Genomic DNA, 14489 nt, shown 5'->3' with positions numbered 1-14489 from the left:
TAAGGAAGCTGCCCTCAGTTCACTGAAATCAAGTCAGCTACAAGCCCAGTCAAAGTCTCTTCATCTTCTGGAGGATTTCTACCCCAAAGCTTATATATACCAAAGCTTATATAGCAGTCTAAACCAAAGTTTTTATTTATTTAATTTTAAACAAAGACACAGAGAAGTTCAGTTCTGAATTCTGTACTACGGTCTCATCATATGCATTTCAGCTGATGGTTTTCAGGGTCGACAGGTTTAGAAACCCAGATATTTGTAGATGCCAATGCTCTGTAAATGTTTGAGCTGTCTAAAACATGGCTATAAACAAATGCTTATGTTAAACCTAACAGTTTCAAAACTATCACAGCCCTGTCAGAAAACTATCCAGATACCTGAAAAGTTATGCATTGTAACACAACAGCTATACACAGCAAGCCTAGATTGTTAAAAGTTTTATAGCATAAGGATGCAAGCTGAATGACTGGTTTTCAAGATCTTGAAATACATCTCCGAAAAATTTGAGCCTCTTTTTAAAAAACTAAATGGCCTACGAAAAGGAAAACCATTCTAGAAGTGTTAATGATTTTGTGTTTTCAAATCAGGTTCTGCCAATCGTAGTTTTCTTCAGCACAGTAATGTCTATGCTTTACCACGTTGGATTCATGCAGTGGCTCGTTGGAAAGGTACTGAACTTTTGCCAGCACGTTTTCATTTGCCTGGTGCGGGACACCTATTGAACACATACACTCAAATGGTAGCATTATCCCCAAGTAGCTTGGCCAGGGCCAGATATATGAAAGTTAGTTTATTTTTAACCCGGAAGTACCTTCAGATGTTACCACTCCAAAACCTTTATTGGCATCACCTAGGACACTTTCCTTCCCCCAAATTGGTCTCATTCCTAATTTCACACTAATTGTTAGCTTTGCCTGGCTAGCTTTATCATTCCTTAGATACCATACTTCTCTGAATTTTCCTTTTTTACCCCTGCAAAATGCAAGCTTAAAGTTACAGCACAGCCAGTAGATTGCTGCCTACTACTAAGTACTGCAACAGCAATTATATACTGCATATACCTTTCTGTCACAGATCCCTTGAGGATGCATCTCTGAATGCTTTTAGCTGCGGAGACTAGTCTCTCTCTTCATGCTTTGCACGCTAGTGGTGCTAGGTCCCAGGTCCAGCACTAGCTCAACAAGCTTATATCCAAACACACCTTCTTGCATGGTGGTAGTTAAAGCTTATTTGAATGTACCCTAAAAAAGTCTTTTGCGCTTGTCAATCCCAGGAATGTTAATATAAGCACCACAAACCTCATCTAGCTGAAATAGTGTATTAGAGTTAATACAAGTAATTTTTAGCCTTAATCCAAATTCTACATTTTTTCCCTTTATATGATCAAAGTCCCTTTGGACTGGTTTATATCTAAAAGACATGTCAAAATATCTGCTTCAATTAACTTAGTTTGACAAGTTAGTTTCCAGGCCAATGGCAGGAACAGCCTGGAGTCTTTCAGCATTGTACTCGCAATTCTGCTGAAGTATTCCTCCCCTGGCTTACTTCAACATGCTACTACTAAATGAATTCACCATATCTTGAAATAATTAGCTCATGATATATTGCAAGTTTGTCTCAAAACTCTTATGTTACATGATTAATTCAAAAAGGATATGGATTAGGCAGACCAATTTTTTTTTCTTCTCTTTCAATCATTTCAGGTTGGTTGGATAATGCAAATTTTCATGGGGACAACTCCTGTTGAGTCTCTGGTAGCTGCTGGTAACATATTTGTGGGACAGGTGAGTTACAGCATGGAAAAACATCGATTACTAACACAGGATTAGTGAATACCAGAAAATGAAATATTGCTATTCAATGAGCATCTGTGTATAACAAAATAATCACTTCATACAAAGTTAGGACTCCTGGACACACAGTTGATTTCCAGGAAGACAGAATTGCATTAAGGTTGTGTGTGGGCAATGACACATGAGTTGGCATGTTCTGGGAACCTCATGTGCTCAAAAAGGAAATCTGAGCACAAACTTGGATGATAGATCTCCCTTAAAAGAAGTACCAGACTAGCTGAAGGCTATGAAGAAAGGAATAAAAAAAAACAGAGCACAACCAGATGGCACAAGAAGAGGGCATATGAGGCAGGCAAGGGCAGGAGAGACAGACCACGGAAAACTAGGATGCAGGGCTGGCTGTGCAATATCTTGGCCAAAAAAACATGGGAAAGAGTCTAACAGTCCAGTTTGATTGGGAATCCAGTAAAACCACACTACAGGAGTGTCCATCCCAAGCTTTGAAGCAGAGCAAGGAGATCATCGAGTAGTTTCCAAGCCCAGAAACAGCATAACTACAGCAGTGATATTTAGCCCGGATGCATCACTGTAGCCTACTGCTTCCAGTAGGTCCGTATGGCACTGTCTCCAGCATGTGCAGGCACATGTGCCAGAGGGTCAAGATCTTTACCTTGCCCTTAAATACTGGTGATATGCGTGTTTTACACAATGCACAGCTTTACCTGTGGGTCAGACCTGTGGCCATTCCTAACTTAACTCAAAACTGGCTTGGGATTTCTTGGCCATCTCATCATGCCCTAAGCCCTAAAACTACCCCTAAAAAAGAACCCCTAAAACTACCAAGAATTATCATCAACCAGACAAGATTAGTGGTGGTACAATTCTACTTCTTGGGGGTAAAAAAAAAAAAAAAAAAACTATTAATATTCAGAGCACTCATTATTACCAAGATTAGCTAATCAAAAACACCTAGGAAAGTGTGATCAGCCAGTGATTTTCCTGCCTTATTATTAAAAGAAGTCACTGAGGGTTTATTAATAAATTCTTTGTCTGATGTCTGTTTTTTACTTCCAGACAGAGTCTCCTCTCCTGGTACGGCCCTATTTACCATATGTCACCAAATCTGAACTCCATGCAGTCATGACAGCAGGATTCTCAACTATTGCTGGAAGTGTCTTAGGAGCATRTATTTCTTTTGGGGTAAGACCAGGAAGGAAAACTGAAAAATACAGTGTTTATCTGAAATCATACAAGTATAAAAGTCTGACTAGAATGCTTTGGAAGTATATCTCTGTAATCCCCATGCTTTTTCTAAAGAATTAACCACACAGACCTATCCCAATTGTAGAAAAAGGCAACAAGACCTGATTTGCAAACTCTTGTTAAGTTACACAAACTTCCACCTATGTAATACAGACAGTCTACCTGTCCAAGACAGAAGAGAACGACCGACTCACACTTGTTCCTACAGTCTGGATGAATGGATGTATGGAATATGCTAACTGATCAGCTCTCCCACTTCTGTGGCAGTGATATAGATGAAACACTACAGGAATTGTTATTATTCTCATGAGTCTAACGAGTCTGCTCATGAGGGAGCTTCTAGCAATGCTGTACAAACACAGGTCATAAATGGCTCCTATAGTGAGGAAATGACAGCACAGATCTAGATGGAAAAACAGGCATGAAGAAATGATTTAAAATCAGAGTCATCAGGGGATAGTTCACAAATGTATTAATTCCATATTTGTATAAAATACAGCTGAGAGGCAGAAGCAAGAAGAGAGGGAATTAACTGAAATGACCAAGTAGGAGAAGGAAGTAATAGATGGAGATACTGCAGAAGTTAGCAAAGGATGAATTTAGGGTGGAAATTTATGAAAGAAGAGATAGAAGGGGAATGTCAGGCCATGTAAAGAAAAAAAAAGGTGGGGGAATTTACAATTTCAAGGGACAAAAAACAAGGTACTGCCATCATGGGCATACAGGGGATCTTAAGGAGCAGACACTGGTTCTCACTCAAAAAGTTCTGCTATTGTTACTCTGTGCTGTCCTCCACAGACCTGTTTTTTTTTTTAATTATTATTATAAATACTCATACTTTTCACTACTTAATTTTTTTCCTGTCTCCAGTTAGCTTTCTCCTACATTGCTCATTCTCTTTTTTCCCTTATGAGCATTGAGATCCTTTTAATGTCCCCCTGTACAAAAATCATCCAAGCATCCAGTGATTTTAATTGCTTTGCTTGTGTTTGCTAATGATAAGGTTATCAAAGCCTATTTTCTGTCATCTGGATTTCTAGGTTTCTGCCTCCCACCTACTGACTGCTTCTGTCATGTCAGCACCAGCATCGTTAGCCACCTCCAAACTATTCTGGCCTGAAACTGAAAAGCCCAGAGTAACTCTGAGGAGTGACCTGAAAATGGCAAAAAGGTAAGTTGATCTAGGCCCTACTTATTAGTAAAACCCATGCAGAAGTCAGATTGTTGTGTGTGAGGGGTTATTTTTTCCATCAGGAGGCCTTACGTGGTAGATTTGCAGGCAATGAATTAGTTACACGCCAATATACCCTAAATAAGTAGTTTTGGAAATCAGGTGCAGTAGGCCCCACTATAACTGCATGGGGTATCATTACCCAGTGGAACAGGCAGAAAACAGCAAAGGGCTTGGGCTGTGCCACAAAAAAAGAGGGAAATGCCTGCCCATGGTGAACCACTCAGATATTTTCCTGTTTGCTCTATTGCTGTCTTTACAAAACTCCTATCAATGCAGCTGAATGAAAGCAAAGGTGGAGCAGTCATCTCAGTGACAGCAGCAGAGAACTCATTGCCCATCTGTAGGGAGACTCGCTCCACTTTAAAAACGATAAGCAAAGCAGGAAGGTTTCCAAGGAGCTGCTCCTCATCAGCCTGGACCTCTCTGCACAAGGGCTGATGGCAATAGGAGGTCACTCCATCCCACTGATGCTGCAGGCAGTCGCAGTGCCGGGACCCAAGACAGAGCCTTATGCTGGTTTTGACCAGCAAAAGCACTGGATGCTCTGGTGCGTCCAAGAACTGACCCCAACTGTGCCAAAATTCCTCCTCAAGGTTCAAAAAACCCACCTCTCAGTGGCTTCTGAGAGGAGCCGGGGTAAAAATATATTCCGCCTGATTATTCTCCCTAGAAGTGCCCAGACAGCTTCAGCTGTTGGTTTCTAATCAAGTCTGTGTAATGGTTGTTGTGCCTTGAACTGGAAGATTTTCACACTCCAATTTTGTTTTCACTGACCAAGTGAATCAAATAACCTACTGGAAGCTGCCAGTCAAGGTGCCTCTGCCTCCATCCTGCTGGTGGCCAACATTGCCGTGAACCTGATCGCCTTCCTCGCTCTGCTGGCTTTTGTTGACTCAGCCCTCTCCTGGGTGGGGAATCTGTTTGACTACCCACAGCTGAACTTTGAGGTATGGTCCTCAGGTCCTTCACATGGCTTACGTGCATTTGTACAGTTGTCTTCTTCAAGTTAATTGCTTACGTAGCTAGGGCTTTTCTAAGAGCTAAAAAAAATGTATATTTTTATATACATTTTCTTGAAAGTGTCTTTACAGCTGAAAGGAAAAATAGTTGTCATACAAGTATTTCTGTATCCATTAGTCCATCTACAACTTCCCTCTGGGGTGTTCCTGTTACCAGCAAAGCAAGTTTATCAAGCATTGTATGCTAATACCTGCCTCCACTAACTTGGCAAGGCAGCAGGTCTGTTTACACACTCCTGCCAGGCCATTAACATCCCATTCAGCTGAACACCCAGCACGACTTTAGCTTCAGATCACCCCACCAAGTCACCCCACACTCACTACCTTCACCCAGGGGAGGACAATGCCACAAGCCAGGGCTTGCCTGATCTCAGGGCTTACTCAATACCACTTTGTTCCCAGCATGTTGGAACTGGGAAACTGCATCCAGATCGCTCAGCTGAACAAACAGGTTTTAAGCATAACTTATCCTTTGACCTGGGTCAACACATCATTTTTGACAACATGGAACACTCTCAGTTCAAAGAGTTTGAGCTTTTTGTTTTGCAAACTCCTGATACAAGCATGGTGCAAACACAGATAAAATATCAAGATACGGGTGCTGGAGAAGCGAGTAGACACTGCTAGCAGACACAGCATCAGCAATATTAAGATGTTATCTTCTCAGCTTCCAGAGATTATTCCACTGCACAGACATCCTCAGAGGAGGAAAGGCATATACATACCTATTTCAGTCACACTACTGCAACAGCTTAGTAGCAGGACTGGGACAGATGACCCACAAGGAGACAAGACTCACAAACATAATGCATTCAGCCATCCCTCCTGAGAGGTACTGACCTCTGAGCTTTTTGGAGGTAGAGAAGCCAGATGGAAATAATCTCTGCTTAAATACCTCAGGTGGATTCACTGAAGACAATCTAACCAAGCCCTTTCACTGCCAGAGCTATTTTATCTCTTATATAAAAATAAGCTATTCTGGGATATGGGATTTTTTTACTTGCTTAAAAGTTTTTATGCTAGGAAAAAAGGGTGCAGCTTTAATTATATCTGATGCACAGCTTTTATGCAGAGACAAGCCCTTTGTTTGCACCAGTTGGAGTCCAATAACCCGATAATTAGAGAACATTCATTAACACACTTGATTTAGTCAGCTGAAGAACTAGATTTCTCTTTCCTCTTATCAGCTCTTTGAACTCAACCCTTCTTATCTCCTGCACAAACACTGTCCAATCTGAAGTCTTAGTTTGAAAAAAAAAAGGCACAGAAATGTTTGTTTAATTTTTTGTGTAAAATTAGGGACATACCTAATTACTTTGTTGGATCTGGATTTTGGGTTGGTCTTTTTATAATTATTCAAGCATAGCTTCCTATTAAAAATCCTCAGTCTCGCAGGGGTTTTAGCAACACGACTCTGCTGAAATAAAACCATCCTTTTTAAATGTAGACAACTTATCAGATGCCATCATTCTTTGACCAGCTACCTCTTCTGACCAGCTCTATCTTACATATTTTGCAGAACATTTGTGCTTATGTCTTCATGCCATTCTCCTTCATGATGGGGGTAGACTGGGAGGACAGTTTTGTTGTCGGTGGACTCCTAGGTTACAAAACTTTCTTCAATGAATTTGTGGCTTATGAGCGCCTCTCAAAACTGATTCACAATCGAGAGGAGGGCGGGAGCATGTACGTTAATGGTGTGAAACAGTATATGACTGTAAGTAACATTTTCTATTCTACTGATTTTTTGGATCTAATTCTTTTCTACTGGGACTCAATTTATTTTTAATATGGGCACAGTGGGATAAAGGTGGCATATTATTTTGAAGTGTATTTTTCAGCAGCAGTGTTTAATTATTAAAATGCATCCCATCCTTGTGAGGCTGTCGTGACTGTCATCGCACTAGGTATCTCAAAAGTAGCAAAAAAAAGCCTGCAGAGCCTTTGGAAAGGGGAATCCTGGGGAACACTCAGCATCCCACAGGACGTGTCACTTGGTCTCCAGACCAAAGCAGTGTCTCTTAAGATAAGTTCCTCCTCACCTCATTTTTCTCTAGCGCTTCCCTATGAGGTACTCTCTTGGGAAAATCCTGGGCAAGACCTGGAGAAGCCTCCAGCCCACAGAGGTTTACCCAAGCATTAACCTCCAGGAGAGACATCAAGGAAGCTTTAGCTGGTGGAATTTAAGATATTACTGGCACTTCCTTGTCCATGGCAAACCTCTGCCAGAGGTTACTATCCCTGTGCAGATGGTGGTAATACAAGACATGGCTGCAAATCCTCTGCCACACTCCAAGTCCAATCAAGTGTACTTCAGTTACAGTGGGTGCATCTCTCGTTCACTCTTCCACCCAGATTTGCCCTACAGGGTCATAGTTCCTACTACAGTTCACTGAGGAAGAAACATAGAGGATCTCAGCACAAAGCATCCTAGGTGCATGCACAAGGGCCCCTAGCTGGGAAGCATCCTTTTCTACAGCATTTAATCTTCCCCCTTCCTGGTGTGATGCTGCAGATAACCACTTTATAGACATCACTGAGAACTCAAGTCCCTGACCACTTGCATTCCTTAATACCAGAACATATTTCACAACTGGAGATACAGAGCCAGGTAGCCTGATCAAATACTTACACTCTTGCCTGAGAATCCGTTACCAGTGTTGCTGGAAATAGAACCCTGGGCTGGATGGGTCTTTGCTCTGTCCTCTACTGTCATGCTGTGTTCTACAAGGGGGATATGGTTCTAAACTCCTAAATGAATGCTTAGATTTTTTTAAATCTGGAAGTCAGTCTTTAAAATTCAGATCCCATCATCTATATTTCACCTTTCTCAATTTTTTAGTAAGATGTAGCATAGGACTTTTGTCTTCCTTGTTAGTACCTACAGAGAGCCAAATTAACCTTCCATGGTAACGAGCTCTGAGATGAAAAAATAGTTTTGATTCATAACACTCATGTAAAAATTGCCCAGGAACAAATTTAATTACAGCAGGACAGCTCAGCTGAAAGTACTCTTGGCCTCCAGTTTTAATTTCTGTTCAGCTTCAGAACTCTCTAATGCATCTCGGCACAGATGTTTGGTCAGAGAGAGTGAACAAGTGGTCTTCTGAATTGCCTCACCTGAGTCAGTAATAACAAGGCTTCCTGTTTTCTGAGCTAGGAGAACACAAATGAAAGCAGGGAAATCACAGCACACAAAGCCTTTTCTAGGAAAAGCAGATAGAGTGGGAACTTGAAAAGCATTTTCCTGTATATGTGCAGAGTGATTGAAAATACCTATAAATTGGTTTTCATAAAGCAGGAATGGAAACAGAGAAACCTTTAATAAACAGGAACCCTACCAGAATGCTCACTCAGCAGCCTTCAGCTTGGGCTTAAAATACTGTAAAAAAGACCCCAGAGCTGCTGGGGAAAAAATTCCATTTGAAAGAGATGCTGCCTCCTTTCTCAAAATGTTTGAACTAAGTTTGTCTCATCAAGGTGCATAGCCTGGTTTCACCCAAAGTCATCCTGTACCCTATAAGGCGTCTCTCCATGGAGGGAGATGGGAGGCAACCCACCCTTGTCTCTGCTCTGAGGTCCAGCATGGGCCAGCATCGTACTGGAGAAGGTGGCTGAAGTCAGGAAGGAAGTAAACTGCTTGCGGGACTCCGATGGGGCTTCCAAAATCGTAACACTGTTCTGCCTGTCTCCACAGCAAAGCAAACACTCTCTAGAACACCCAGTTTCCTTTGCTCCCTCTGTGCACAGGGTGAAGCATCCTCAGAGCAACTGGGCATATGGGGCCCTCTGTTTTTTCGGGGATGAAGAAATCAGGGATATATACAGAAACCTGACATTCCAACACAGCATTATAGAGACAGGACAACTACGAACAACAAGTTCAGCTAAAGCTTTCTGACTAATACTCTCAAAAATAAGTAGCTAAATTGACACCAGGAAGATAAAATTATTTTTATCTGTAATTGCTAATATTTAATTTAATCAGAGACAGCAATATACATAAACAATATGACAAACATGGTTTATGAGTCCTCACCTGCACTGAGTATGAAAACCTCCGCATTTTCAGAACGAGAACAAGACTAAGCCCTTACTCAAATCCATGTACATAGGCAGCACCCGAGCAAAACAGAGTGATTTCCATACTCCAAGCATTGGGCCACAGTGCTATTTTTTTCCACACCTCTAAGTCAGCATGAGATATGTCGAACCACTGAACAACTGAATCAACCATTACCTGCCTGTGTGTTTGTTTTTCAGGTTCGCTCTGAAACCATTGCCACCTATGCCCTCTGTGGGTTCGCCAACTTCGGCTCCCTGGGACTGGTTATAGGAGGCCTGAGTAAGAACGTCTTTCCTTACAGTTTACAATTTACTTGGCAAGCAAAAGCAAATAAAAGACCCAAAAGGACACGCTGCGGGTGAAGCTTAGCAGCGTTAGGAGTGAGGGGCTGCTCCTCCAAGGCCCAGGACCTGCCACGTGAGAGGCAGCGTGTCCTTGGGGGGCTAGGGGGGCGAAGGGGAAGGTATGGCATGAGTCAGGACAGCTAGCCGACCAAGCGACAACCTCCTCTGACATAGGGATAAGCCAACTGTATCAACCGCCTGCTAGTCTGAGGGAGAAGACTGGCCATCTTCTCCAAGAATGCCACATGCAAGAAAATTAAAAAATAGACTCCTCAGGTCTCTGGGGAAATGAAGCCATGAAAAAGTTACGGGGGATCCCCCGTGAGAGCCCACCGGTGGCCTCCTTCCCCATGGAGCCCACAGCAGGGCAGCACGGAGGAGCAGGACCAGCTGTGGGGCCACCAGGCCTGGCCCCAGTGCTGCACCCAGGGCCTCGCACCCAACAGAAGGAACCAACATCAGGATTAGGCAGTCAAACATCCCTTTGAAAAATGTCACATTTTCCTTCCTTGCTTTGCCCAGTTAGGACCACAGGTTGGGACTTCCTTGCACCATGGGAGAGTCATCAGGTTCACCTTCTGTATGTCTATATGTATTTATATTCGCCACACACTTTAATTTTCTTCCTAGCAAGCATCGCTCCATCCAAAAGAAAGGAAATCGCTGGTGGTGCTTTCAGAGCAATGATTGCCGGGACTGTTGCCTGTTTCATGACTGCCTGTATCGCAGGTACCCTGTATAAATTTGGTGTATCTTGCAGTGAGTGACCACAGGGTGGCAGTGCATCAGTACCATAACTGCCACTGGGCAATTCCTCTGATTTAAACGCCAGTTTTTTCGGGTTTGACAGGATTTAAAGCCGACATTCAATGAAAAGTTGCTGCAAACTGAAATATTAAATGATTTGTCTTATTTCTTCTTCTACATCTTATGTACTGACACTGCATTCTCTTAGCCTATGTATAATGACTGACTCATGAACAAAAAGATAATTGCAAGTTATAGATGAGTTACAATCCCTCCTCCGCTCCACTGGCTATGGAAATACAGAACTAATTATAGACCAGAAAGAGAGGAATGGGATGAAAGGAGGATGCAAGAGAGAAGGAGTGCAAAGGAGTGAAGGAAAGCTGAACACTTTTCTGCCTTAATGTTAAATTGATGCTTTGGGCTGATAACCTTCCTGCAGTGGGGCAAATCTGCATTTAAGTTAATGGAAGAGCACCAGGGTGGGATTCAGCAGAGGATCCTTATTTTCTAAGCTGCACCTGCAAGTTGAGTAAAAAAATCACCATGAAACAACCATGTTTGAGAGGAAATGAAAAATAATATTAGTCATTCAACTGATTAATTAATTGATCAGATATGATTCAGCGGCAATTTTTCCCCCTAGTATCTAAAGATCCCTTTCCCAGCTTTCTTTTTAGAACATGTGATATCCAAAATGGGCACAACAAAACTCAAAGCACTGATATTCCTTCCATGAAGAACGATCTTGGTGTTTTATTTAGCTATAGTGTATCCTTATCAACCCCAGCTTCCCTATCCCTTTGTGTTCAACCAAATCTCATACATTTAGAGAATAAGCCCACTCTATTTTCTGAAAGTTATAAAACTGGTACGCTTCAGCTTTTATGAGTCTCATAGCCCTCACTAAGATTTTAATACAAAATACTATCCTGTATAATTGAGGCATTAGGAAGTCTTACTAAAATGTGTCACTTGAACACCCTGGCCCTAAGAATTAAATTGTGAACAACCATTGGCAAATCTTTTAAAAACAATAAAATCTGCTGTGGAAAGAAAATTATATTCCACCCACTCCTGCCAAGGCAAATGCTTTCCGTATGCCCAGCAGAAGGTATAAGAGCCAAGTAATTTCTACTACCCCATTTTACAGTAAGAACATAATAAATATGTGGTCAAGCTCTGCAACACTAAATACAATAAGGAGCTGTCATTTTCATATTTTTGTGACCCATTCCTATAATGGAAACTGATGTTACTATTTACAGGACATTTTGGAGAACACCTAGCAAAATAAGATAAACCATCACTGTTCGTATTAAAAAAATAAAATAAGATAAGGTCAGGTCCTGCATTTACTTGCGCTGCTATAAATGTGACAAAGTTCCATTTTAGTTAATGAAGGCAGATTGATGCTCAGCCAGTGAGAAATGCATTAGCATACCCTTTTAGAAGCATTATGAGGGGCAGAAAAACAAAATGTTCCAAGTATAACAGGAACCAGAGTTTAATTTCTAAAGATAAAAAAAAAAAAAAAGTGTCTGATCACTGTTTAATCCAGTTCTATAAAATGATTCAGGTTAAAAATATATACAATTTGTGGGCTTTTATCTTGCATCATTTTACAAAACCATCTCTGGTAGTGCTCAGGTAACATTCCTATCAGCCAGGACGTTTCATTCGACCGTGCCCCAGTGACTGACATTCCCTGGTCTTATCAGCCTCTTCATTACTGATCAACAAAATTGTATTTACTTCACAGGAATGCTGTCTGTCCCTGGTGTGGAGGTTCCCTGTCACATTTTATTAGGCAATGCCTTCAACTCAACAAATTTCCCGGCCAACAGCACAGCGCTAGTTGAATGTTGCCAGGAAGTCTTCACCAGGTACTGAGGAACTATCTATCCTTTGTCAGTGTAATTTGGGGAGCTCTATATTCTCCAACAGCCTGCTTTTATTTTTTTCAATTCAGCTTTTATCCTAGGTACCTGCTTCCCATGAACTTGCCCCTTTTTAAAGAAATGAATATTTGAATGCCATTTGAAGTGTTTTCCTTTTCTATAGCATTTCTCTGTCACATGCAAAACACAAATAGAATCAACAGAGAATTCAAAACATTTTTATCCAAACCAGAGCTTTCCAAAAGGTTAAAGATAGTTGTATTCAGTGGTCTAGTTCAGGCTCATCTCAAATACTTAAAAAGAAAATCAAATATTTGAAGTAGCATAATACTAGCACCATATCTGAGCATAATTCTAGTTGAAAAAAGACAGGAGCTTTTCCTTCTGCAGTCTATGACTCTGGCTGAAGATAATAATAACGATGACTTTTGATGTAGAAAACACTATACATATTTGAGGTAGGAAAATGTTCTGAGGGAAATTATTTTTAATAATTCTCTATCCAAGGTCTATGGAGAATACAGGAAGAATGATATTAAATAAGGAATATATTAAGTCATACTTAAGACTATACGCAAAGAAGGAAAGGTCTATTTATTTAGATTATGGCAAATGCTGTTTAAATCTGCCCTAAGGTGCTTTTTCTTACTTTCACAACTAATCATTTTAGAAATAAAGGCTCTAATTCATCTTTTTTCCATCCTATTGAAAATCAAGGAACTTCATCCTCTTTCCAAATTTCTTTGACAAAAGACAATGTTCTAAGATTAAGCATTTGTCTACAGGAGAAACGTGTAATGTAAACATAACAGTGATGTTGCTGTAATCTAACTTGCAGGGATTCTCTTGAGAAGATCCTCAAATGGGTTAAATTTTCAGAATTCTATGGATTACACTGGATCTGGTCTTAGGTCCTCTTGATTTAACTAACACAAGGGGTTTGTGTTTATAGTAGAGAGGTATCTCATTAGATTATCTCAGTACTAGGACTTGTGGCAATTGGAAATTCCTTCTGATGTTTAACTCCTCATAATAGGAATCGAAATTACAGTTCTAACCTCAGTTGCTTTTTTTTCCCCTAAATTATTCTTTTGAGACATATGTATATTCCTTGCATACCTCAGTATAGAAAGTAGCCTTGAATATGGACATGCACAAATGTATGCATATTATTGCAAAGAAACTTCTGCTATTATGACTTGATGTTCTGAATGAGTTTGTCATAACTCTGAACCAGTGTCACTAACTTTTGGGCAGAGCAAAACATCTGCGATACTGGGTATGTTCCTTCATTCAGATTTTCTCTTCACTCCAACTTTGGCTCATCACAATAATTTTAACTCTACCATGTTGCTACAAAGACTAAAACATGCTCAGTTTTCACCAGAATCAATGCTGAACAAATGCATTGAGGATACAAATATCTTGAATAGTGAAATGAAACTCTCAATCATTTCAGTTATCTAGGAAGATTTACCTGATGCACACAGACTTTATACTGAAAACTGGGCACAAACCCAATAAAACCAGACCATCTGGACACTGCACATGGCCAGTGTTTAGGATGGTCTAGTTTAGTTTCATTTCTCATGTGATAATTTAACACATTTTAAAGTCTCGTGGGAAAAAATGTGTATGTGTGCATATATATATATGTACATTCCTCTATGAGAAAAAAAGTAAATCTGATATTTTCTTTCCCTCTTTCCTCAGTGTAAATGAGTCAAATCCAGTCTTCCCTGGAGGAAGCTACAGCCTGAGCTCCTGGAAAGGATGTTGTCAAATACTGGACCTACCTGCTTCTCATTGCAGTTGAATTAAGCCATAATTTGGGGTCAGGATAGTTCATAATAAAGAGTTGCTTTTCTTGGTGGAAAAGTAATGAGAAATGTCCTTTTCCACAAAAAAAAATTTGGAAAAATTTGACCCATATTTCCCCTCTCACACAAGCCCAATTCTTCTGACTTGCATGGAATCACTCCTAAATTAAATTGGGATAAATGCATGAAAACTGAGACCTCTTGCTACAGATTTCTTCTCCCATTACAGCTCAGAAAAGAACATTTTTAGACCGGTTTCTGAGCCTGATTCTCCAGATTTCATTTCTACCCTGAAACAGTTGAAT

At 40.7% G+C, this 14489-nt stretch overlaps 1 protein-coding gene across 1 annotated transcript in view; it reads left to right on the top strand.

Annotated features, from left to right (window-relative positions):
* The window catches only part of SLC28A3 (solute carrier family 28 member 3), a 41575-nt gene extending 27395 nt beyond the window's left edge, over positions 1-14180 (top strand). The window contains exons 9-18 of the mRNA XM_026088452.1: positions 585-665; positions 1701-1781; positions 2865-2990; positions 4094-4224; positions 5066-5234; positions 6826-7023; positions 9570-9651; positions 10347-10445; positions 12226-12349; positions 14078-14180. Coding sequence (XP_025944237.1) covers positions 585-665; positions 1701-1781; positions 2865-2990; positions 4094-4224; positions 5066-5234; positions 6826-7023; positions 9570-9651; positions 10347-10445; positions 12226-12349; positions 14078-14180 — 1194 coding nt within the window. The remainder of the gene's footprint in view (positions 1-584; positions 666-1700; positions 1782-2864; positions 2991-4093; positions 4225-5065; positions 5235-6825; positions 7024-9569; positions 9652-10346; positions 10446-12225; positions 12350-14077) is intronic.
* The last annotated feature ends 309 nt before the right edge of the window (positions 14181-14489 follow it).

Source organism: Apteryx rowi, unplaced genomic scaffold (assembly GCF_003343035.1).
Source record: "Apteryx rowi isolate R43461 unplaced genomic scaffold, aptRow1 scaffold_77, whole genome shotgun sequence".
Taxonomy (NCBI): Eukaryota; Metazoa; Chordata; class Aves; order Apterygiformes; family Apterygidae; genus Apteryx; species Apteryx rowi.
Note: the sequence above shows the minus strand (reverse complement) of the source record. Positions and strands in the feature narration are given on the sequence as shown.